Source organism: Chenopodium album, chromosome 1, assembly GCF_948465745.1.
Source record: "Chenopodium album chromosome 1, dcCheAlbu1.1, whole genome shotgun sequence".
Classification (NCBI taxonomy): Eukaryota; Viridiplantae; Streptophyta; class Magnoliopsida; order Caryophyllales; family Amaranthaceae; genus Chenopodium; species Chenopodium album.
Genome location: NC_137834.1, coordinates 28426603 through 28452249, shown reverse-complemented (window position 1 = coordinate 28452249; position 25647 = coordinate 28426603). Strand labels below are relative to the sequence as shown.

Here is a 25647-nt window from a genome sequence, read left to right as displayed (position 1 = left end):
AGTAGTTTTGGTATAAATAGATGAACTTTAATGTGTATCCTATCTATTGTTATACGGATTGATATGTGCTCCCTACTCCTTATTTTTATTTACCGTTCTTTAGCTTCTGCATTATTGACATGTCTTACTTTGACCATATTCTCCTATTAATGTATCAAAATAAATGTTATTTTGTGATATGCATTGGATTTGTCTCAATGTATAATATCAAATTTTCAACTTTTTATAATTTGTACTTTTAGGCAATAAAGATACTAATGGTCAAAGATGGGCAATAATAAACATGATTTTTAAAATGAAAAGAAAAAAAAAATCAAGGGAGTAACAAACATGCCTTTTGTCTTTTAGTATAAATGGTTTATGCTTAGTTTTAAAATATTTCATGTAATACATAGTTGATTGATTAATAAAATTCTTCTATATGTTTGTGCATAGAGAGTGCATTGTGTTTTAGGATAATTTTTAGGCAGGGGTGCAGCACTGCAACCATTTAGTATGCTTTTGCTCCTCTCTTTATTGTTTGTTGATTGCACATCATTGTCCTTTTTTTTCTATTCTCGTGGGTGAGAAGGAAGAGTGGCAAGATCGATTAATGAGGTTTTGGTCCAAGTTTCATCTTCAGTTTTGAATTATTGAAGTTAAAATGAAAATTATTGTTGTGATGGTGGTAACTTTTCTTGGAATTTTCATTTGTGGGACTAACTTTAATCCTAGAGTCTATTTTCTTGTAACTCTCATGAAAGGGGAGTGGAGGTATATTGTTGGTGGTTAATTTTGTATTTGGAATCTTCTGCAGTTACTTTATGGGAGCGAGTGGTTTATTTGGCTTTCCTTTGAGCTTATTCTCATGTGGGGCTCTCTTTTACGTGTCCTTTTTTGATATACAACATGATTCAAATCCTTTTTCTCTTGCCTTATGGATTCTAGTCCCCCAACTTTGTATCATTTCTCATGTTCGAAAAAAATGGAGTATTCTTATAAAAAGCTTTTCCACATATGATAGCAAAAGCTTGATTTATAACTTTCTTCATTAAACATTGATTATTTGAAATTGGAAATTTTGCAAAAAAAAAAAAAAAAAAAAAAAAACCACCTTTTATAAGTGATTTTTTGCAAGAAACCACCTTATAGATATATATTTTTTGCAATAACACACCTTAATCAATTTTTTTTTATTTTATTTTTGGCAATGCCATACCTTTGACTGGAAAAGAGGGTTTGAACCTGTTTCCCGGCGTTGACCCAACCACGTGTGAGGCACGTGACCTCTTAAAACCACTTTGCCACCCACCAGAACGCCATCAGAGAGAATGGTTTCGGTGGTGTTTTGGTGGTTGGGGTAGTTGAAGAGTGGTTTAAGAGGTCATGTGCCTTGCACGCGGTCAAGTCAACGCTGGAAAACAGGGTCAAACCCTCTTTTCCAGCCAAAAGGTGTCATTGCAAAAAAATATTTGATTAAGGTGTGTCATTGCAAAAGTAATATTGATTAAGGTATGTCATTGCAAAAAAAAATTATAAGGTGGTTTCTTGCAAAAAAAATCTTGTAAAAAGTTGGTTTTTTTGCAAAATTTCCTTTTAAATTTAAAGTTAATGGCTAGATACAGACTATGGAGTGAAAACTTTTGTGTGGTAGAGTGAAGAATAAGGAAACCTTAAAGTTACTACACATATTCAGAGATGAAGTGGTTAATAACTTGCAATGGAAACTTTGAATGATTCTATGTGGTACCTATATGTCACGTACCTTCCTTGTGACATGACATGAACATTCTCACTTGGCTTAATCGTAGAGTTTTCTATCATCTTATCATTAATGTTATCTCTCCAGCCTTTTTAATCCCGGTTTGTTTTAAAAAGGCCTGTGCAAATTTACCTTGTTACTTTCTGCCAATGTTATTAAAATCGCGATTCAGATCGTAGAATTAAATCGGTTAGAATCCACCTAACCGATGTAAATCGCTAGTGGAATCGTAATGTCGTAAAATCGCTCATAGAATCGGTAGAATCGGTTAGAATCGGTGGAATCGGTACTGATTCTACAATTCTATACCGATTCTACTCCTGGTACCAATTCTACAATTCTATGCCGATTCTACTCCTGCATAAAACCTGATTTTTCGAAACCCATAAATTTTGATTTCGAAGTCGGAATTAGGCTTATAATATGTCGTTGGAAAGCTCTTGAAGTCTAGTTTCTAATAGAATTGGTTTCGTACCTATATCATTTATATAATTTATGTTATAGAGTGTAAGGGTGTCATAGTTGAACCTAACTTTAGTATATGACTTACATATTATTCAATCTAAATCATAATAAAGCTTATGAAACATCAATTTAAATAACTTTTAAGATTCTATCCAACCATTTAAATTTTGTGGGCATAAGAATGTATTCATGAGTCTCATGCACTCAACTTTGGGCATATAAAAAACACTTTTATAACATGAGTTTGTTATAGTTGTCATTCTTTAGCTATCTCGTTAAATGAACTAACTTGACACTTAGTTTATCATTTTGGATTATTTTTGTATTATGCATGGGTCTAGGGAAAACAACTTTACGAGTCAACAACGTTATTTTTTCATAATTTAACAACAACTGTTGTGTACTCTCATGGTTAAGAATGTGTACCAATAATCCGACTTTATAGTTTATAGTGTATTGTTTGAGTTATGCGCATGCGAAATTACTTGAAAAACTATTTTATGTTTGTATGTCAATATTATGTTATTAACAATATATATTATTATCATTCTCATTGATATAAAATTATGTATGTAGTCATTTGTTACATTTTGAAGCCCAATTTTGTATTTTGGTAGAATTGTACGATTCTACAATTCGATTTTGCCGATTCGATTCTACCCCACTCACCGATTCAAAGTAGAATCCCGATTTTGATAACTTTACTTTCTGCAATGCTGCATTCCTCTAATATGTGCTATTCAAACAGGATAGGAACACTGCTTAGTCATCTGGCTGCACCACTTTCTGCTGGCTCTACTGCAGATGATCCACTTCTTGTAATGTTAAGCATATTTTGGCCAATGATTGAGAAACTATTTAAATCAGAATACATGGAAAATGGCAGCTTGTCAGCAGCTGCTTGCCGAGCACTTTCCCAAGCTATTCATTCATCAGGTAACTGTCTTTTTAAGGAACTTCCCATGTTTCCCCCCAACATAGTGGGGAAAAGGGAAGCTTTTTTAAAAGTGAGACACACCTGTTGTCTAAAGTCGCTCTTTCTTTCTTTTGCCAGGCGAACATTTCACGGCGCTGTTGCCCACAGTTTTAGACTGCTTATCTACAAACTTCATCTCTTTCCAGAATCATGAATGTTATATCAGAACAGGTATTCAATATTAAATATGTTTGTTTGTGTATGGCTTGTTTAGAATTGGGAAGTATCTGTGTGCAGTCTACAACAGTGTAACAATTGGTGCATCTAATTGGATCATTGTATTATAGTAAAAGAGAGTTATGTGAGTACGTCAAACTTCCATTTTGTTTTGACTAATGCTTTTAGTGGCTTGATTTGATAGTTTGATTAAAGTTTATTTAAAACTATGTGTCATAATCCAGTTTGAAAAATTGAATTTTGATGTGTAATGTAGGCTGTTTGTACTTTCAACTTTTAAGTCACCCAAATAATATCTACTCTTATTTACAAACCATAAGTGGGTACACAATTGTAATCTGTCCTTTATCTTTCGTCAACCTAAGACATGGGAAATTGGTAATGGAGTTTATCTGTTCCTGTTTGAGCATCATTGTGTTACACAGACTTGTTTGCAAGTGTCAAACATGGGAAATGTTAATGTAAAATGGAGTTGAGTACGCACTTCATGAAATGCATTTTTTTTTCCCTATGGTGAACCTGTGAAGTATGAATGTCCATGTAATTGTTTGAGTTTCAAGTATCATGGATACTAGTGGTTGATGATGAATTTGAATAACAAAAGAGCTCAGCATTAATTGCTCGGCAAGCAGTAATGAATAGTGTGATTCTTAAAACTATTTTAGAATATAGTACTCTATACAAGACTGTTGCTATTAAAAACAACAAAGCATAACCCACATTGCCATCAAAAAGTAATCGTGGTCCCCTTGTTTAGTATAAACTTATTGCAAGCTTGGGGTTACTGGGTTATATTTATAAACGCCCTCCATAGTTTTTATGAAACATTCATGGGCTACCTCATTTCCGTATGTGATGACTGTAATCATGATGGACTATGATAAATAATTTCAGCAGTGTGTTATGGATAATGGCGAACTTCAGTTTTTGTCAGTTGCTACTTCTGTTTCTGATGCTTAATGTTTAACCAAGGGGTGTCATCATATACAAAAGGAGTGATAAGGATTAAATCTGCATGCCTTCCGGCAATCACAAAGCTATTTATCCATAATATCCAGACATGTGAAAAGTCACTAAGATTCCAGTATATGACTGCAGCTGTACAAAAGCCCTATTAACTGAACTTGAAGCCTTGGCAAGGCTACTGGTTTCTTTATCTCCACATGCACCGTTAAACTGCTAATGTACCATGTTCTGAAACCGAGCCAGTCTTTCGTCATCCTTCTTTTCCAAGCTACAACACATCCTTCACAAAACAGGGCTGGACTCAACTCATCCCAAACAAAGCTAAATATATGAGCCAAAGAGAAAGAACTCAAGTGCAGAAGATTAAAACATGATTAACTGACTCATAATTCCAAATATCAATAGCAAAGAAGGATGGGATATTTTTTATTAGGGACAACTTAAAAGTTCATAGTAGAATATGGAGTCATTCCTTTTTTTCGCCGTACCATCTTGCATCCCCCTGTAAATTGACCCTTTTCAACAGGAAGACACATCTCCATCATTAGTTAGTCTCCAAAAGAAACATTGCAAAGCTTCTGATTACTATTCTGCTCTAAAACTTATGAATTAGTAGCCTCCTTAAGGTTGGTAAAATCTGATAATCGAGCTTTTAGAGATTGATCCCCATGCCAAATGTCAGGCCAAAACAAAGGCCCCTCCTCAATTGGATTTTCTTATGCTTACATTATGAGAAGAAGAGATCTCGCTCACTAAAGAGGTATATCAGTATATGCACTGCATTTGAGCTTCATGATGTTCATTCTCAATGCTTCACTTTAAATTACAACCCTCCAAACCTGTTTCCTCCTAAAAACTTTATTCTACTTTAGATGGTCATAATGCCAAGCCCTTCTACATGCTTGAGGCAACACAAATCCTACTACTTCACCCAATGGAATTCTTTATCCGGTTCATCGTGAACCTGTAGGAAGTCATACTCAACATTTTCGTGCTTTGTAGCCACACTGGCCATTAAAGTGAACATGGACATGTAGTAATGTGCTTCTGCTGTACATAGAGATACAAGTGCTGTTTATCGTCTACTTTGCTTTAGGAAGCAGCTGGTGTTTCCTCCCCTTTTTTTTAGACACAATTGAAGCTTGCTTCATCTGAAAGTGACCTTTTGCCGATGATGAAAGCTGTTAAAATTCTGTGCTTCGATTTCAAGTTAAAATATGTTCTGAGTTGCCCCTTGATTCCTTTATCTTGAAGTTCTGTATCATATCTTCCAGCTTCCATCATTGTTGAAGAATTTGGTCATAGGGAGGAATATGGATCTCTATTCATCTGCACATTTGAGAGATTCACCAATGCAGCATCAGTCACTGCACTTAATTCGTCTTACATATGTGATCAGGAGCCCGATCTGGTAGAGGCCTTTGTTAGTTTCACATCTAGTTTTGTTCGTGTATCTCCTAAGGTACAGTCTTCTTCTCTCTCTCTCTCTCTCTTAAATGTCATTTCTTATTATTTGTTTTTTCTAACAAAAATAATCTAAACAATAATGTTAATGTTATTAAATTTTATATATTCTGCAGAAGGTATTGGCAGCATCTGGCTCCTTACTAGAAGCATCCATACAAAAAGCAGCAATATGTTGCACAGCCATGCATCGTGGTGCTGCTCTTGCTGCTATGTCGTACATGTCATGTGAGTTAAATTTTGCTTTAACTTTGCCCAAGATTCTGTTACTACTATTGTGTTACTGCATATAAAAAGTTTGTGTTATTGTAACTTTTTTTTATCACCTCTGTTCTGTAGAGGCTGTGTAATTCAAATTAAAAATTTTATGGAGTTTAGGCTATTACATATTTACATAGTTGTGTAGCGCATTCTGATTGGGTCTGGTAATTGGATTTTAGCCATGTTAAATCACTTTGTCCATGCGGAATGAATTCTAGTTTGGGGCACTTCGGGTTTAGTTGGATCGTTCCTGGTGAGGTCAATTTTTACCGCTCTACAATTATGTTATATACTTATACTTCCAGTTTATGCTATAATGGCCCTAGACTGACCTGCATGTACTTTGTGATGCCTACTTGTTGTTGAATCTTTTGAATCTGTTGTGCAAGAATTTATTGAATTAGGAATTATCTCCCTAAAGTAACTATTCGTTGTAGTGTATATTTTATCTTTGGCACCCTTACTGAGCTAATCTTTATTTCATTTTCATTGCATTTGCTTTTATATATTTTTTTCTAATTTGTTCTATTATTTACCCTTTCCAATGGTACGACAGGCTTATTGGAGGCTGCTTTGACCTCATTGTTAGAATCTATGACAAATATGTCTGAAGAAGCTTTCAGTGGTGTGGCCATTCAAGTTATATCCAATAGTGGTGAAGGAATTGTCTCAAATGTGTTGTACGCTTTGCTTGGGACCTCTGCAATGTCAAGGGTAAGAGACTAATTGATATAAGATTGGTAAATCATGCCACCTTGGGTATTTTGTGAGTTGACCTTTGATGTAGTATTAAGCAGAGGTGTTAAATTGGGTACCCAGATGGAGTTTGGGTTGACCCACGATGGGTCTGGACGTTTGGGTCGGGTAATGATGGGTCATTTTAATCTTACAAACCAAATCAAATCGGGTTGAGCTTCATCAGATTCGGGTTAAAGTTGAGTTCAAGTATGGTCAGATACAAATCGAATTAGGTCGAGTCAAATTCAAGTCGAGTCATATCGAGTTAAGATGAACTCGGATCCGGATTTTATTGGGTTTATTTGGGTCAAAGTGAATTTATTTGACTTTGGATCGGGTTATTTCGAATTCGATTAGATCTTGGTTCAAATCACTTCAGTTCCGATTAAAATTTGAATGTGGTTGCTTCGATTATTAGCTCATTCTCAGTTATAATACTTTAGTTTCGGTTTTGGGTCGAATAATTTGAATTTGGGAAATTAGGAGCTGAACTGATTAGAGCTGAACTGAACTGAGCTGAAATTAATCTGAAGTGAACAGGCCCTAAGTTCATATCGATTATATCATATAATTTTAGATAATTTTATACAAATTCATATTAGTTCAGATAAATTCACATTAGTTTAAATAAATTCAGATAAGTTCGAATAATTTCATATACATTAAGATGAATTAATATATGTTCTGATTATTTCATATAATTATGATATTTTCTTATAAATTCAAATAATTTCAGCTAACTTCAATAAATTCAGATAGTTTCAAATTGATTCAAAGTATGAGTTTAGATAAATTTAGATACGTTTATATAAATTCAAATAAATTTAGAATTGTTTTATATAAATTTAGAAGTTCAATTAAGCTGAAATAAATACATATTCGTCAAAATCAGGTGAATATAACACACCAAATTACATTAATATATCATACATATATATTTATATTATAAATTTCAAATTTTACACATTTTTGGAAGTATATTTTATGGTATATTATAATAATATAGGATTTTTTTGACTTAAGAGTGCTAAAATCATGGATTAATTCACTAATATATCGATCAATGTACTATTCCTATAATGTTGACTCGAGTCAAACATATTCTTATTGCTTTGCGTTACTTTTGTGGTATCTCAATTGTTACTATTCATTTGTTTATTTATTCTTTTACCATTTTATTATAGTACTCCGTATCAATTAATCAATTATCATTTTTTTCTATGACTCCCTTCTTTGTTCTCTCTACAAATTCTACAATTCACAACTTGAATGTTGACTTAAGAAAGACTTCATCAAACAACGTAACTCAAATGTAAGGATATATGATTCTAAGGTTGAGCCATCAACCATTCTCTACCACAAATGTATAGTGGTAAAGAATTTGATTTCAAGATAGAACAAAAAGTTATATATGTTTTAAAACAAGCTGGGTTTAATTGAATTATGAGTAATTTCGTGTCGGTTTTAATTGGGTCATAGGAAGTTTTAAATCGGATAATTAAAGGTCGGGTAAAAAGTGGTATTTTTTCGGGTCTAAATGGTTCGAGGTAGATTTCATTTCGGGCTAGATCGAATTCAGATCTTATATTATCGGGTCTTATTGGTTTCGGTTTTAATATGAGTCGATTTCAAATTGGGTTTGGATCATAAATTACCAGGTGGAGTCGGTTTTGAGATAACGTCGAGTCGACTCCAAATCGAATTCGGATAAAATATATCCGGGTCCAACCAGTTCGAAAACAGTTCGGTTTCAAGTAAACCTTTCGGGTCGGGTAAGTTTTTGACACCCCTAGTATTAAGGTAAGAATTGCTGGGGTGTGGTTGTTTAGGAATATAAAAGTTGTTTTTATTAAAAAAATTTAGGTGCTAGGTTCATAATTTCGAAACTGGGTATATTTTGGTTGTTTATGCATCTCTTAAAGTAATAGAAAATACTATAGAAGTAAGTAGGATTTTTGGGGAAGGATGAGTTTTGTTCTCCTGATAATAGACTAGCATATTCATCCAAGGGAATTAGGCTGATTTTGTAGATCATGTTAAATTGTCTGGTAACTAAGAGTATCATATCTCAGATAATTCCTCTCCCATGCCATAATGACTCCCTAAAAGGAAATAAAGAAAAATAAAGGGTTTAAGATGAAAAAGTCAAGATTAACATGTAAATTTCTTTTCATATATTGCATGATTTACAACTTATTGCATCATAATCAAAGGTTAGTAATCCGTTTCATTTTTGGTATAGGTTCACAAATCTGCAACAATTTTACAACAATTAGCTGCAGTTTGTTGTTTAAGCGAGAGAACATCTTTGTCATCAGTCCTTTGTTGGGAAACCCTGCATGGATGGCTTCATTCAGCGGTAACTTTTCCCGTTATGCTCTCACATTATCTTGCTTGGGCTGCATACAGAGAACTCTTTTTTTTTTTTTTTCCTTTTCCCTTTTTGTTCTCCAAATTAAATTAACATTAACATTAAACTGACTTCTCGTACCATTACCCAGATGCTTCTAAATTTCTTATGACTAATGAGGCTTTTATGTTAAATGAATGAGGAGTTTTAGTAGCAGTCTTACCTATTTTTTTCCACTGAGAATGTTTTAGCCTTAACCTATGAGAGGATTATTTAGAATGAAAAACAATAATCCAAATTATAACCACTCTTCCTGTATTAATCCCAATTATAGGTTTTTATACTATTATTTAAACTATAAGGGACACCTTCCCAAAATAATCCCGGGTGACTGACCAATAACCTATTGAACCAATTAATTTTTTTTATTGCATCTCTTTTTATATTTCCCTACCTCTCTCTTCCTCTCCAGCCTAGCCAAGTTCCTCCCATGCCACCACCTTAGCCACCATAACCCGACCCCATCCACCACTGCCATCATGAGCACTACTTACCTGTCACCATAGCCCAACCCCTAACACTAAAATTGGCCTTTAAGCCCCATTACTAGCCACCAAATATAACATCTAAACCCCCTTGACTCCTTATCACCATCATTGCAATATAAATCTTTTGCATTTCTCCCCTGAAAAAAAATAATCTCGTAACTGCACCTCAACCGATTCAGGAAGAGAGGAGAAAAGATAGAGTGAGATTGTCATACCCACAAGAACAACCACCATCATGAACAACCACAACCACCCTTTGCTACTTCTAATGCTGTGAAAAGTGGAGGCTGTAGTGGAGGTAGTGTAGGAGTTTATAGGTACGATTGCGGAAAACATGAATCATATTTATATAGCACCAATCCTAAGATCATGCATAACACATAAAGAAGTAGAATTAATACCTTTGTAGCGTGATTCCACGTGTGATCGAACAAGAACAAGGGAGACAAAGAACCTCAAACGTGATTCCTCTACTTGGTCCACGGACACGGATTAAGACCTCTACTAATGCTAGTTATTTGCAATTGAACCCTTCAATTAACCTTCTAAGGAGAAGAACGAGTAACGAACCAACCACGAACCACCACGAACAACCACACGCGACACTAGGAGTGACCGGCCGTGAATCCAAGGGGAAGGAGAGAGAGAGTCATGGGTTAGAGAGAGCGTGAGAGGGTTTTGGGATTTCTGGTTGCTTTATTCACAATTAACTGTTAATGTTTGTATCATACAACCCTAGCTATGGATCTTATTTATAGATCTCATCTCTAAATAAGAGTCCATGACAAAGCCCAAAACCTAACTCTAATCTAACTATGCTAGCCTAATCCAATTCATGATTAGTTACTTGCTCATGAGGCCCTATAAATGGGCCTCTAACTTGCTTAACCCAATACCTTTGTGTGTGACCTCATAGAATCCATTCTAGTGGGCTTTGGACTATTTGACTAGCCCAAAGATCATTGATCATAGTATAACAACAGATAATGACGACCCAAAAAACGAACTTATTATCTCCATAATAGTGATCTTTGATATAGTAATTGCACTTATCGAAGACATAACTCCTTGGTGATAACTGTCGCTTTGTGGTGGTGATTTATGTGGCAGAGATAAAGATAAGTTTTGGAGGAATGTGGGGTTGCAGACCGTGGTGGAGCATGTAGAAATAAGTTTTGGAGGAATGTGGAATTACGAATAGAATTTAACATAATAAAGCACAAGACATGAGATGGATAAACAATATCTTGATAACTTTTTTTTGTATGAGTTACTAAAAACAATGAGTTATATTATTGTCCAATTTCTTCTAAACAATTTCACCTTTTAATTAATGGTAACTAATTGACAAACTAGTTATTGGCTCGGGCGATGCCTCGGATCACTATGAATTTGTAAATTTGATCAAAATTAAATTTTAAAGGTTAGTGTTTAAAATACCTGTTTTGGGGTTTTTTGTATGTACCCGAATGGAGGGTGTGTACGTCCCTCGGGAGACAGATCTGCAATGCAACACTCGAACGGCCCGATCACCTGCAAAACAACGGACCCCGGGGGGGCCGGAGGTCCGCCTCCGATGATCAAGTCAGTGACCGAAATAGTGTATTTTAGAGAGAGAAAGTAGAGAGAAGGGAGAGTAAATGTGGGGGGCATTGCCCTTGGAGAGAGAATTGGATCCCCTTAAACTGATGTAATGATCAGTATTTATAGAGCATTGGGATATGTGCCTCTTAGGTTATTTAACCTAAATAGATTGGCTTCCCACCGTTTTACGGTTTCTAGGGTTGTGGGCTTAGAGCCCATTTTCACCCTTCTATCATTGAATGACACGTGTCATGCTCTAATTGGCTCATTGAGCGCTGAGCTTGCGGACACGTGTCGAGGTGGCATTGGTCCACATATATAGGGGGTATTTTTACCCCCAAACATTAGCCCCTCGGAAGGGGTAATTTCTCTTTCAAGAGGAATTACTCCTTTCGAAATCAAGGCTTTATTTTCCGCTTGTTCGAAAGCTCTATGGGCGGCATATGTCTAGTTCAATAAAAGAGGGATTTGATTAACTTGGAAAATCTGATACCTTAAATGGTATGATATTTTCTAAGTTAATCAATCATAATAATGATTGCCGCCTGAACTAGACAGATGACGACTTTTATTTCTTTTAGCCCCACTATGGTGGTCATATGACCTTTGGGAGACTTAGAATATTTTTGAGACGTTTGACATCCCATAAGGCAGGAGGCGAATGGCTGCCTGGGGGCAGGAGGCAAATGGCCGCATGGGGGCAGGAGGCAAATGACCGCCTGACTCTTCAAAGGGAAGGAGGCAAATGCCGCCTGGGGGCAGGAGGCAAATGGCCGCCTGACTCTTCATAGGGCAGGAGGCAAATGGCCGCCTGACTCTTCACAGGGAAGGAGGCAAATGGCCGCCTGGGGGCAGGAGGCAAATGACCGCTTGACTCTTCATAGGGAAGGAGGCAATGGCCGCCTGGCAAATGACCGCCTGGGCAGGAGGCAAATGGCCGCCTGACTCTTCACAGGAGGCAAATGGCCGCTTGACTCTTCATAGGGCAGGAGGCAAATGGCCGCCTGACTCTTCACAGGGCAAGAGGCAAATGGCCGCCTGACTCTTCACAAGGCATTCACAGGAGGCAAATGGCCACCTGGGGGCAGGAGGCAAATGACCGCCTGACTCTTCACAAGGCAGGAGGCAAATGGCCGCCTGGAGGCAAATGGCCGCCAGGAGGCAAATGGCCGCCTGGGGTGTTTGTAATCCAATTATACTTTCAATGTCTTTCTACCCCATTGGTAGGACTTGTATAATTTCGGAAGGTAATCTAGGTTAGAACTTTGGTCGATCACCGGCTGATGTCTTTTGGACATCCGGTGTTCCGAAAACTTAGTCGTTCTTTAGACTGTTCTGGTCAGACGGCTATGAGTTAACCAATTTGGTCGTTCAATCTTTGTCGTCTGCATAGGTACGTAGAGCAAGCAAGTAGACCGCTCTCTGCGACGATTGCACCCGGAGGGGTGTCGTCGGACGCCATTGTCCATGTTGGGACATACGATTTTATGAAAAAAGCAACCATCCGGCCATTGGCCTCTGGTCTAGGTTGAGACCGACTGTATAGCCACTAAGCGGTTTTGTGCCTAGTTTAGTTATCTGGCCATTGGCCGCATGTCACTTGGACGTTGAATTTGTTACTAAGTTTCAAACTTAGTTTATTATCCGGCCATTGGCCTCACGCCACTTGGACGTTAATTTAGCTACTAAGTTTCAAACTTAGTTTATTATCTGGCCATTGGCCTCACGTCACTTGGACGATAATTTAGCTACTAAGTTTCAAACTTAGTTTATTATCCGGCCATTGGCCTCACGTCACTTGGACGTTAATTTAGCTACTAAGTTTCAAACTTAGTTTATTATTGGAGTTTGGACGATCCGTCAAATTATATTGAAATTCTATCAATGAATCAATAATAACAATAATAATGAAGACTATCATTACTATCTTAATGTATAATATTATTGGAGGGAATAAAATCGTATCATATTCAAACGCTTGGTGCGGCTTTGAATTGCTTTGAAAGCTTAAGAATCGGAGCCGGAGATATCGCAAGCTCCTTATTGTAGTACCATGCGGCATTTGTCATTTCATGCCGCTTGCCTTGAACTTAATTTGCCGCCTATGCTAGCTTATACATGGTTGAACACAAGTTCTCCAAGGTTGGCCGGCTTTGGGATGTCAAGCAACTGAGCTTGAAGAATGATTTTAATCACTGATTACACAGGCGGTTATTTTGCATAATAATGATGAACAAAGCAGCCCCTACAGCACATTCAGCCGCCCTTGATTGAAGAACAAAACAGCCATGGCAGCCGCCTTTAAGCTTGAACAAAACAGCCATGGCAGCCGACTTTATCGAGGCAAGAAAAAGCCCCACAACCGGACTTAATCAAGGCAGGCAGCAGCCCCTCATCCGGGCTTCATTGATGAGCAATGATCAAGTGCCGTCTGCCGATTTGATAATTATTTATACATGCGGCTTCGACACATATACAGACGGATCTCGTAAATTATTGAGAATGCCGCTTGTAGATGGGAGATGAAAAAATAATGCTAGCTTGTACATACGGCTTTTCCATCATCCATAGCAGCTCCTCTGTTGCAAAAGGAAGATGAATAAAAAATAGACAAGCTTGTTCCACTAGTTAATGAAATAGTAGTAGATTAAGCCTTGCGAATTAATGAACAAGCTAGCTGTCAAAAGCAACCGCTTGGTATTATCAATTATGCAAAGCATTTTATTGATAATTTTGTTGACAACCCAATAGGCTTGAGCAATGATGAACATAGCAGCCATGCAGCCGGTTTTAATGAAGAAACAAAGCAGCAGTTTGTAGCTTTATTTGGCTTAGTTGCCCTTTGACTAAGCTCATATTTTTTTTTTTTTTTGTAATCATAATAATGATCGCAATTTATCTACCATTGCAAGCTCACATCACAACCGTTTTTGAGGTTGAACAAAGCAACTCCTACAGCCGGATTTAGTTGTCTACAACCCAGGCGGTATGGAGTGCAAATATAATAAATTGATTGATTACGACCCCGACGGCTTGGAGTAAGTTCGAGCTCAATGAGCCAATGCTGCAGCCGGAATAATAATAACTTGATGATTGTAACCGACTGACCCTATTGATACTCACAGCCGTTTGAGGCCAAGCACACACCAAACGCTTCTTGATGCTTGTTCAAGATTAAAATCGAACGCAGGCGGGCTGACACCATTGATAATGCTGACCGGCGGAAATGCTTGATGATGGTAACCGGCTGGCACCATTAATAACGGTGACCGGCTGCCATCCTTGATAACCACCAACGCTGGTTGGCTATAATTGCCGAGTCTGACTTGTTAAGGCAAGAATAAACAATGGAGTAGCTCTCCCTTTTTTCCACCAAAGTTGTATATACATACAAACTGGTAGAACATCAGTTAGGCGTTTTTTTCACCCTTTTTTTTTTTTTTTTTCACCAAAATGATAATGATGAATCAACACAGCCGGGTGTGTTGATGAACAAAGCAGCCCCTGTCATCGAGCTCAAAGAGCCAATGACACAGCCAGTCTAAATGAAGAACCAAGCAGCCCCTACGGCTGGTCTTTGAGAATTAACAAAGCATCACACAGCCGGGTACAATTGAGGCACAAGGCAGCCCTGCAGGCGGACTTAATTGGTGAGCAAAGCTGCCCATACAGCCGGGATAAATTGATGAGAAGTTGAGCCATGGCAGCCGCTTAATTGAGGCGCCGTTCATAGCTCTGATCTGACCGGCTGCCACCGTTGCTAGCTCTGACCGGCTGTTATAATAAGAGTTGGCATACTCCCCGTTTGTGTATGCTAACGCAAGAAAAAGACTTGGCCGCTTGTGTATGTTAACACAAGAAAATAGCTTGGCCGCTTGTGTATGTTACCACAAGAAAATAGTTTGGCCTTGAAGTGTCGCATGAAGAAATGCAACTACTCTCGAATGCCGATTGAGCTCCTTCTTGATGAAAATTCCAATGTCAGACGGGTATGGGAGCTGAAATTAATGGAGTTGATCAAGAGCCTTGCGTAGTGGAGTAGTTGGTCCACACTACACTCCACCAAAGCTTATAATTCAATTTCACCAAAGTGTAGAATTCAAGCTATACTTCTCATAATGTTTTTTCATCATCAATTACCATTATAATTGACTCTAATATGCCGCTTGGGCTATTTTTCCCACACATGATAACTGAAATGTAAACTATCAAGTTTAATAAAATTAACTTGAGCCGGCTTTTGATAAAGAAAACAGCCCTGCAACCGGCTTATTTGACGAGCAAAGCTGCCCAAATAATTGGTGAGCAGAGATGCCCCTGCTGCCACCATTGATAGTGATCACCGGCTGACACCATTGGAGCAAAGCTAACCTTATGCCGCCTGCATTACATGATGACTATGCATTATGGGGTTCGTGCGGCTGCTATATTAGTTGCAAGGCCGGTTGTATCAATCAGGCATCCACTTAAATGCCGCCTGAGTTATTGCTAATCATGGAGCTCACAAATTACCTCAAATGGAGAAAAGCCGCCTATGTTAATAGGGAGAAGCTTATTAATGAAATAGCGGAGTAGCTTGGTATATAGTGCTGGTTGTCCTATTGCAAGCAAAACCAACCGTTACTTGTTACTTGCACAGTGTCGGCCACCATAGTAAAAAGCAAGCCGCTCAATTTTAAAAATGAAAAAATGATGAATCTCTCACTCCACTAGTTAATGAGCTAGTGAACTTTAGTGAATAAAATTAATGACTAGGCTAGCTGTCAAAAACTTGGAAGTATGGAAGTGAATGTCACTTGCCGCATGTACTTCCACTAATTACAAGAGTTTACTCTTAAAAATTTATTGTATTATATTATGTATGATACAATTAGTAACATTCATATACATATATATTTGTTAATATATATGATGTTGATAGTATCAAACTATCAATCATGAATAGCATGCGGCCATGATGTTGATAGTATCAAACTATCAATCATAAATAGCATGTGGCCGACTCATTGAATGAGTTGGTTTAAAATAGTGGAGTTGGCCAATTTAGCCGTCTCTCCCCTAATAAAATTTAGATTAAACGGCATTGCCCTTTAACCTTCAAATATGCATGACTTAGTCTGACAGGCCTTTTTGGCTGCCTGACTCTCAACATTCAACCTCACGACGCCTGATGTACTTGACATCCGGCCTCATGATGCCTGCTGCCTCCCAAAGGAGGCTCCCCTCTTGAGTCGGTGATCCACTACCGTTGTGCCATTACAGATGTGTCTCCCCACAGACGGCGCCAAATGTTTTGGGGTTTTTTGTACGTACCCGAATGGAGGGTGTGTACGTCCCTCGGGAGACAGATCTGCAATGCAACACTCGAACGGCCCGATCACCTGCAAAACAACGGACCCCGGGGGGGCCGGAGGTCCGCCTCCGATGATCAAGTCAGTGACCGAAATAATGTATTTTAGAGAGAGAAGGGAGAGTAAATGTGGAGCATTGGGATATGTGCCTCTTAGGTTATTTAACCTAAGTAGATTGGCTTCCCACAGTTTTACGGTTTCTAGGGTTGTGGGCTTAGAGCCCATTTTCACCCTTCTATCATTGAGTGACACGTGTCATGCTCTAATTGGCTCATTGAGCGCTGAGCTTGCGAACACATGTCGAGGTGGCATTGGTCCACATATATAGGGGGTATTTTTACCCCCAAACAATGGAAAAATTGCCCGCAATAATCCGACCTTTTGCCTGTCCGCTGAAAATAATCCCACCTTAGGATTATTTTTTAATAATCCCACCTTTACCCCCCGATCATTTTTATTGGTCCCAACCGGTCACTTAACTTGCTTTAGCAAGTTACTTGACACGTGTCGACACCCGATTAGTCCAAATAATAAAATATAAAAAAAATAAAAGAAAAAAGTAAAAAAAAAAAGTTAATTAATATTAAAACCACCCACCAGCCAAACCACCTTCCCTCCCACCTTCCCTCCCAGCCACTGTTCCCTGGTGCCGCGACCTTCCCAGCCATCGTTCCCGGCGCGCGGACCTTCCCAGCCACCGTTCCCGGCGCGCTGACCTTCCCAGCCACCAATCCCGGCTTTTCCGACTTCCCTTGCCCCCTCTTTCATCCTATTCCGGCCTCGCAACCACCCCATGTATTTTCCGACATCCCCTGCACCCTCTTTCACCCTATTCCGGCCGCGTCGAGCTTCCCCTTTCCCGAATTCCAGCCGCGTCGCCCCTACCCCCCTCCCCAACACGGTGGGTTTTGAAGGAGTTGGTGGGTTGGTTTATGGGGTTTCGAATGGCATGGGGTTGGTGGGTTTCGAAGGAGTTTTGGGGTTGGTTAGGCTAGGGTTCCGGTCGGCGTCGGTTGGGAGTGGCTTTTCGGTTTGGTGGGTTGCGTTCAGGTGGGGATGGTGGTGGGTTACGGTCAGGTAGGGATGGTGGTGGCTGAAGTGGTGTGGCTTAGGGGTGCTGGGGCTGGTGTGGTTGGGGTGGAGGGTTTTTTTTCTTTTTTTATTAAAAATTTTGGACAAATTGTTTATTGACACGTGTATTTTAAACCCAAAAAAAAAAAATTACCTTTTTAACAGGTAACTGGTCACCTGGGACCATTGGAAGCAGATTAGGGGTAAAGGTGGGATTATTAAAAAATAATCCAAAGGTGGGATTATTTTCAGCGGACGAGCAAAAGGTCGGATTATTGCGGGCAATTTTTCCCCCAAACAATACCTATAAGTGAAATAATATTATAATTGTTAATGTAATATATTGAAGGAACGCGGACACATGAGTTCTAATAATATTATAGATTGGTAACCTTAAATGTAATTAATAGGTAATTTATTTTCGTCTTTGTACTCTTCCACCTCATTAAGCCATTCCACCTCCTTCCACGACCACCATAACAAGGCCTTGTTCGGAAGAATCTAGTTGAAGAGGTGGATGTTAGTTGTGGTATTAGTTGTTAGTTGTGTGAGTAATTATTAATTGTCAACATGCTATTAGATATGAAGAATTGAAGATAGATAATTAAGTACGGTTTTTTGGTAAAGCAGCTGTCAACTACTGAGTTATCTTCACATATAAATATTGTTCTTCCTAAGATGTAGAAAAAAAAAATACTGACAGCTACCTTTAATTTTCAAAAGCTAATAATTTTGGCTTTTGATAAAAGTACCCTCACCACTACATTGCCAAAACCCTCAAATTTTAATTGTAGTGAATTGGCACGATCAAGCCACTGATGTCAAACTACTAAAAGCATCTAAAAGCTGATCAAAAGCTATTGCCAAACGCCTAAAATACTGCCCATCCCTATCTTAAGTTAACCATACACTCACAATGCCACTAATGTATGCCTCAGTCGGGCACCACCTCACCAACACCCCGTCAATGCAACCTAAAGTCCACAAACCACGAACACCCTCTCGTTCTTTCATTCTCATCATCCCTCCCCCTCTTTTGATCCCTATCCTCTACCACAAGCCTACCCTCAACCACCAATAAACAAGCTTACTGCCGGTCAAATTCTAGCACTGTCACCTGATATCTGCTAAGTTGTTACCACCCACTGAACCATCTCAATCTTCTTCTCTCTCATTTTTTGCCTATACGACTCTAATACTCCCCAAAGTTTGATTTCAATTTCCTTCTGAATTTCTGGGGTCCAAATGACTAATTGTCATCATCCAAAATGCACATGACAACATCTCCATACTTTTAAGGTCCCTGTACTTCCTTCGCTATCCTACCATCATGTACCTACATTCATAAATATTCACAATATAACCATGTCACACAAATGTTGCTTCATACAACTAAAACAACTTCAATGGAGGAAATAGACAGCTAGACCTCATAATTACAAAATTGAACAACTCATCGAATTTTGGAGGACTCCTTACAAATCTCTACTCTAATACTTTACAATTGAAGCAAACTTTGGATTTGTATCAACTTGTTATTATAAAAAGAAATCATTTATGTCATCATTACTTTGGGGCATTTGTATTCAGTGAGGAGATGCGGGAAGGATGGGGAAAGATAGGGAGCTGAGTAGGAGGAGATAGGATAATATATTATGTATGCTTTAAAATTTTTTTTCGAAAAGCTGGTTGGTCAATATGAAGAGAGGACACTACACGTTTTACCTGCTGTGCTTTTCACCTAAAGGTTAAGGATCAATTTGAGAAGGTACGGACTGACTATTGGATTATTCATTATTTTTTAAAAGGTGGGAATGGTTTGTGTCCAGGAAAAGTTTGGATTATCGTATTGATTTTCCATATAGAACTTATATAAGAACTTCTTGTATCTTGAAACTAGTCAAGAGTATAAGAATGGTTTAATCTCTAACGTACCACATGGAGATTAAGTGACATGGCATTTACAGACAGCTGAAAACAAATACTTAATTTTATTTAGATCACCAGTAAAATTGGGGGCTAAATAATTCATTTGTACCATTTCTTTTACATGAAAATATTTCAAATAAAGTGGGTCAATTGATTACCTAGATTTTCAAGTTGAATCATAAAGTAGAGATATAATGTTCCAGTAAGAAAAATTCTGACATATTTTAGAAAGCATGCAGATTGATATTGCTGCTCATCTAGAAGAACTAGAACACATTTTTTTTATTGGAATATTTCTTCATACATATTGGATGTGAATGTCTTTGTAACCGCTTTTAATCACCAGGTACATGGGATGCCTGCTGAGTACTTGAAGCAAGGTGAAGCGGATACTTTAGTCCCAAATTGGCTGAAGGCCCTAGCAGCTGCAGCCTCTGATTATCTAGAAAGTAAAACATGCAATGGAATAAAGACAGATTATGGGCATGGCCATATGCAAGGTAAAGGTGGAAGGGTACTGAAACGTTTGGTACGTGAATTTGCAGATAGTCATCGTAATCTTCCAAATTTTACTTGAGATGGCTGGTGATGTTGCCAACTAAACTTGGGTCTGTGAAGCCTGGATTATTGCACCAAGACTGACCCTTCCTTATAGTGGTGATATTAGTGCTTCAGAAAGCTGTCGTATCTTCAATGCTAAATGAAGCAGTGATCCATGCATATTTCTTCCTTCAAAATTCCAATCATTGTACAGCATTATTTCCCCGATTTTTGTATTCTTTGGGGGTTCAGCAGCCAAATTTTGATCCTACATAATTTAACATCAATTTCCCTCCGTTAACCTCATGTAATTTTGGGTCTTAGGTAAGGATGCATACATTAAACCACCCCGAGCCCTTATCGTTGGAGCTTTGAGAGGTGAGTTGTGAGATTGTATAAAGTAGTGGAAGTACTCAAGTACTGTCCACAAATGAAGCACTTACCAATGTAATGAGGGCATTTTTTTGGATGTTCTGAGAGAGCATTCAAATGAAGAATTGTGATGTAAAGTATAAACGGTATGTTTATTTATTTTTGTTTTAAAAAAAAATTGGAGGGGCAAGGCCTCAAATCTATATAATAAATCTAGAGTAAACATTTCACACAACCCTCCAAAATCACACTCATCTTCTATGCATTTTTTTTAAAAGGAAAAAAACTATCCATCATTCTATCCCACTAACTTTTCCATTTTTTTTTCCCCAAAGGACTTTTTTTTTTTCTTTTTTTTTTGAAACAAGGGGACTCTATTATTTAATACTAGTAATTTGTTCTCACCAAAAAAAAAAAAAAAAAAAAAAAAAAAAAAAAAAAAAAACTAGTAATTTGTATGAGTATTTTCTTTCACAAATTATATATCCTTGTATTAGCACGGGTATAGAATATGTTTTAGTAAAATAATGATAAACTCCTTTCAAAAAAATCCTAGAATTGCCACTCTTACTATCTTACATGATTATACTAATTTCCACAGGGTGATAAAAGATTTAATCACTCTAATTGCTTGGCCAACACCTTTAGCAAGACGTTCTTGATGAAGTAGTGCAAAAATTCAACAATCCAATCTTTATTGGGCCTAAGAATCTGACATCTCTGTATACATTCACTAAATTAGAGTGACAATATCTTTGACTCCAGATACAATATGTTGAAATTTAAAGGATTATATCAATCAAATGGTGTAAATGCATACAACGAACGCGGTGCTCAACAAACTGCCCTCCTCAATCAACACCAGTGCCTAGGCCAGCTGAAGTTATCCAGTCCACTAGCCTTGCATAGCTTCATTACCAATTTATCTATGCCAAGAGCCAATGCCATCCAATATGAGCACCATCATTGATGATTGCCAAAGTACATATACTAGATCACAACATTCTTCTAGACTATTAAAAAAACCCCAACTTTGCATAGATTCAATTGACTTAACATATGAAGCTACTTCCATGTCATTCTTAATAATACTTCCATTTCTAATGGTCCATAAATCCATAATTCCTAGAGAATGTTAACAAAAATCTGGATTCTAGCAATACAACTCCATCCTCGCTAAAACAAAGTGATATATTCATATAATTTGGAATAAGTACATTGTTGCTAGCATTTTGTTTTAGCAAAAATGTAACTTGGCGTATTTTAGGGTAAATATATTTTTTGTTCCCTTAATATGATAAATTTAGACTAAAGGTATTGATCATATCATAAATCCTATACCATGAGTAGATAGGGGTGAAAGTTCGGTTTGCCATATGGTTTATAGCTCAAATGAAAACAAATCACATTAATTCAGTTTTAGGATTTTTTCAAACCATACCGTACCATATTACTATATATTGAAACCGAACCAAACCACACCGTTTTAATTTCGGTTTTTCAAAAGAAAACCGAACCACACCGAAATTTTTCATCCTCTTCCTTTTTGCTCAAACACAAGTTTTATTATTTTTTGGCTTTATATGTGTAGGGTAGAAATTAGTAATGGGCTAAGGTTTAATTTGGATATGGGTCATAAACTCATAATTCAGTTTGGATTTCGGTTTTTGATTTTTTCAAATCTTTTAACTGAAACCAAACCATATTAATTCGGTTTTGGATTTCGATTTTTGGTTTTTCAAATCTTTTAACCGAAACCAAATCATATTAATTCGGTTTTGGATTTCGGTTTTTGGTTTTTCAAGCCTTTTAACCGAAACCAAACCGTTTTTCACCTAATCTTTTTCGACTAGTTAACTTGTGTGTATATTATTATTGGAAAGAGAATTTAGTGTAAAATATTGGATTAAAAAGAGAAAAATCATGCTATTTGAGTGTTCATCAGTTCACTCCACAAGGAGGTCGTGGCTTACAACGTTTGACCACAAGTGGGTTGTGGAGTAGGCTTTTTATGTCTTCTTTATAAGAAAATCAAGCAGGTTGTGGCCAACAACGATTGACCACAAGTGGGTTGTGGAGTGGACTTTTTGATGTCAACATTCATTCATCTTTTGGCATTCTCCCTTCATCTCTTGGATTCTCTTGTAACCTCCCATTAAAGTGGTTGTTTATGGTGATTTAATCAACTTCTTTATAATTCAATCACCCCTTTGATGTCTAAATTCATCCTTTGGAAGTTCCATCCTTGCCTATTGCAGGGAATATTTCAAGCATCCCACACCTGAGCCCCATTGTGATCATACACTTAAGCATGGTGACGTCCAAAGAGAAGGAAGCTAGAGTAAAAGAGTCGCCAACAAGTTTTAGGAACTTGTAGACCATTACAAGGTGAAGGTTACACCCCTTAAAGATCAAGGAGATCGTTAACTCCAATAGGTCTGGAACCATGACTGGAAGTTCGGGGATGAAGGTACAAATCCAACCTAAAAGAGGTTGAACTTGCCTTAAAAATAGGCCTCTACTTTATTCTTCTCGTATTCATGTGCGTTTTTTTACTAACATACAATCAATAGATTAACCCTAAACCTGTTTAATCTATGTTGGTTGAATATTAATGCACAAATAAATCTATTATTGGCGATCACTTGAATTATAATCATATTAACCCTAAACAAGATTATTAATTATCTTATTAAGCATGATTATATTACAAGTTCAAATTCCCTTTAAACATGCATAAAGAGCGTGATCAAGCAATAACAATAATAAATATATATCAAGCAACATGATAATAACAATCATCATAATCATAATAATCATAATAATAATATTCTCATCAAAGCATAATAATAATAGTAAGATCCAAGGCATGATACAAACAAGATTAATAACAAACCCTAGCATGTCACTAAACATTAAAGATCAATTAGCCCTAATATAGCACTAACATGATATTAGGAAAGAAATAGGAAGCATCATAATAAAATACATGATATTGGAAATTTTAGTTATCCCTAAACATGATATTTGGAAGCAATAAAACATCCTAACATGATACTAGAAATTAAAATAATCAAAGCATGATTTCTACATCAAAATATCAGTAAAACAATTAAAGTACTTACTTTGATGCCTCGTACCTCTTTCTAATAACAAAATACACATGTTAGTAACTTCAAGGAAAATAAACAAAAAAACAATTAAATTAAATAATTGAAATAGAGATTTGGGACCAAAATCTCAAAAATATCAAACCTTTCACGTTTAAGGCGAAGGCAACTTCGAACTTGGCTAGGTGTGTCTAGAACTAATGAGTGAAAAATTTTGTGAGAGGGAAGGTTTAGAAAAAGAATAGAGAGAGAAAGCTTCTAGGTTTAGAGAGAGAAAGAGAATTAGATGATGGTTGTGAATGATTAAAAACGGGGAAATACGACCCCTATTTATAGAAAAAATAGCACAAGATCAAAGCAAGTCATATTCGAAATAAAATACCTCCTGTCGCGAACGACAGGAGTCAGCGCCAGAAGACAAGAGCAGCACCAAGCGACAACTGTCAGTGCCAGGCGACAACTGTTAGCGGCAGGCGACAACTTGTCGTCTCGCGCTGATTCAAAAGTACAACGCGCTTTTGCAGCGGAATCATCTTTTAAACCGGTTAAACAGGTAATTCCGCGTCTAAGCAGATTTAAAATCATATTTGTGACAGATAATATATTTTATTCAAAATAAAACATCTTTTAAAATATAATTATCAATCCTAATCTCATTAGAATTAAAAAGAACCTTCTAGATATTCCTAGAAGATTAAAATCAATCCTAATCACTTTAGGAATAATAATTAATAGGCCATCCTCTACATCATTCGGCCTAATTTAATTTAATTCATAACTTTCTCATTATTCATCGGAATTGGGCTTATAATATATCGTTGGAAAGCTCTTTTTGAGCCCAATCCAACTACACTATTATTGGACCCTTATTATGGACCAAACCTAATTGCACTGGCTATTTTCATAAATAGAGTAAGAAAAGAAATATTTTTGAAAACAGAAAAATAAGTATTTTAATAAAAACATCCTCATCACTAGACTTTTCACACTTTCACTTCGTTCGATAATCAAATGACGTGAAAGGTATTCATCACTGGGTTTGGTTTTGGGGAGACACATTTTGGTGACTACAAAAGCCCCCACTTTGACTGAGTTTGGAGAAACGCAAGTTTTGAAACAAAAGTCAAAGTAGCGATAGGGATGGAGAATGATTCAGAACGTTCTGCAATCCTAAATAATTCTTGTAACGCCGATACCTGCAAACTAGCGTTAGTTAAACAAATAAAAAAGTTAAGAAACACGTATCTTGCACCGTCGAGCACACGTCTCTGAAGTAACTGATTTTCTTTGACGATCCTCCTCAAGCTAGGGGATATCGTCTGAAGAATGCTCTGCTTGTAACCGTCTTCAATTTCCGCTGTGATAGTCTTCTGCAAGCTAGGGAACACCATAGAAGATTGCTCCGCTTGTATCGATCTTCTGCCATTTTGTGACCATCTTCTGCAAGCTAAGGAACATGATCGAAGATAACTCCGCTTGTAGCCATCTTCAGTTGTTTGTGACAACCCTCCGCAAGCTAGGGCACGCCGTCGAAGATAACTCCGCTTGCAACCATCTTTAGTTGTTTGTGAAAACTCTCCGCAAGCTAGGTAATGTCATCAAAGACCATTCTGTTTGTAACGATCCTCAGTTTTGTTGTGATAATATTCCGAAGAAAATTACCGAAGACCACCGCTTGTTGATCCTCAATGCTCGCTTGAAATTCGCTACTATGATATTTGCTTTACCACGGTGCCCGTACGTTGGTGCATTTTGTTGCTTGTGAACCATTATGTCGGTGCTTTTTGCGATGAGCCAATGTTTAGGCGCTTTAAGCTAAGTGAGACGATCATTTATTAAGTCGATCACTTATTGTGATTGTAATCGAGCCGATTACTTAATCATGTCAAATTTCTCATATGGGCTAATTGGCATACCAAGGAACCCAAAATTGCTGCATAAGGTCCGAATAGTCATTTATGGGGGCCACACATCCTGTCGCCGCACCAGAGCACGCCGGAACAT

General features: G+C 37.4%; 1 protein-coding gene across 1 annotated transcript in view; it reads left to right on the top strand.

Moving 5' to 3' along the window:
* The window catches only part of LOC145643053 (transportin MOS14-like), a 44926-nt gene extending 24181 nt beyond the window's left edge, over positions 1-20745 (top strand). Inside the window, exons 18-24 of the mRNA XM_081694214.1 lie at positions 2955-3142; positions 3261-3353; positions 5600-5787; positions 5906-6017; positions 6607-6764; positions 9031-9147; positions 19968-20745. Of these exons, the coding sequence (XP_081550340.1) occupies positions 2955-3142; positions 3261-3353; positions 5600-5787; positions 5906-6017; positions 6607-6764; positions 9031-9147; positions 19968-20198 (1087 nt within the window). The 3' untranslated portion in view covers positions 20199-20745. The remainder of the gene's footprint in view (positions 1-2954; positions 3143-3260; positions 3354-5599; positions 5788-5905; positions 6018-6606; positions 6765-9030; positions 9148-19967) is intronic.
* The last annotated feature ends 4902 nt before the right edge of the window (positions 20746-25647 follow it).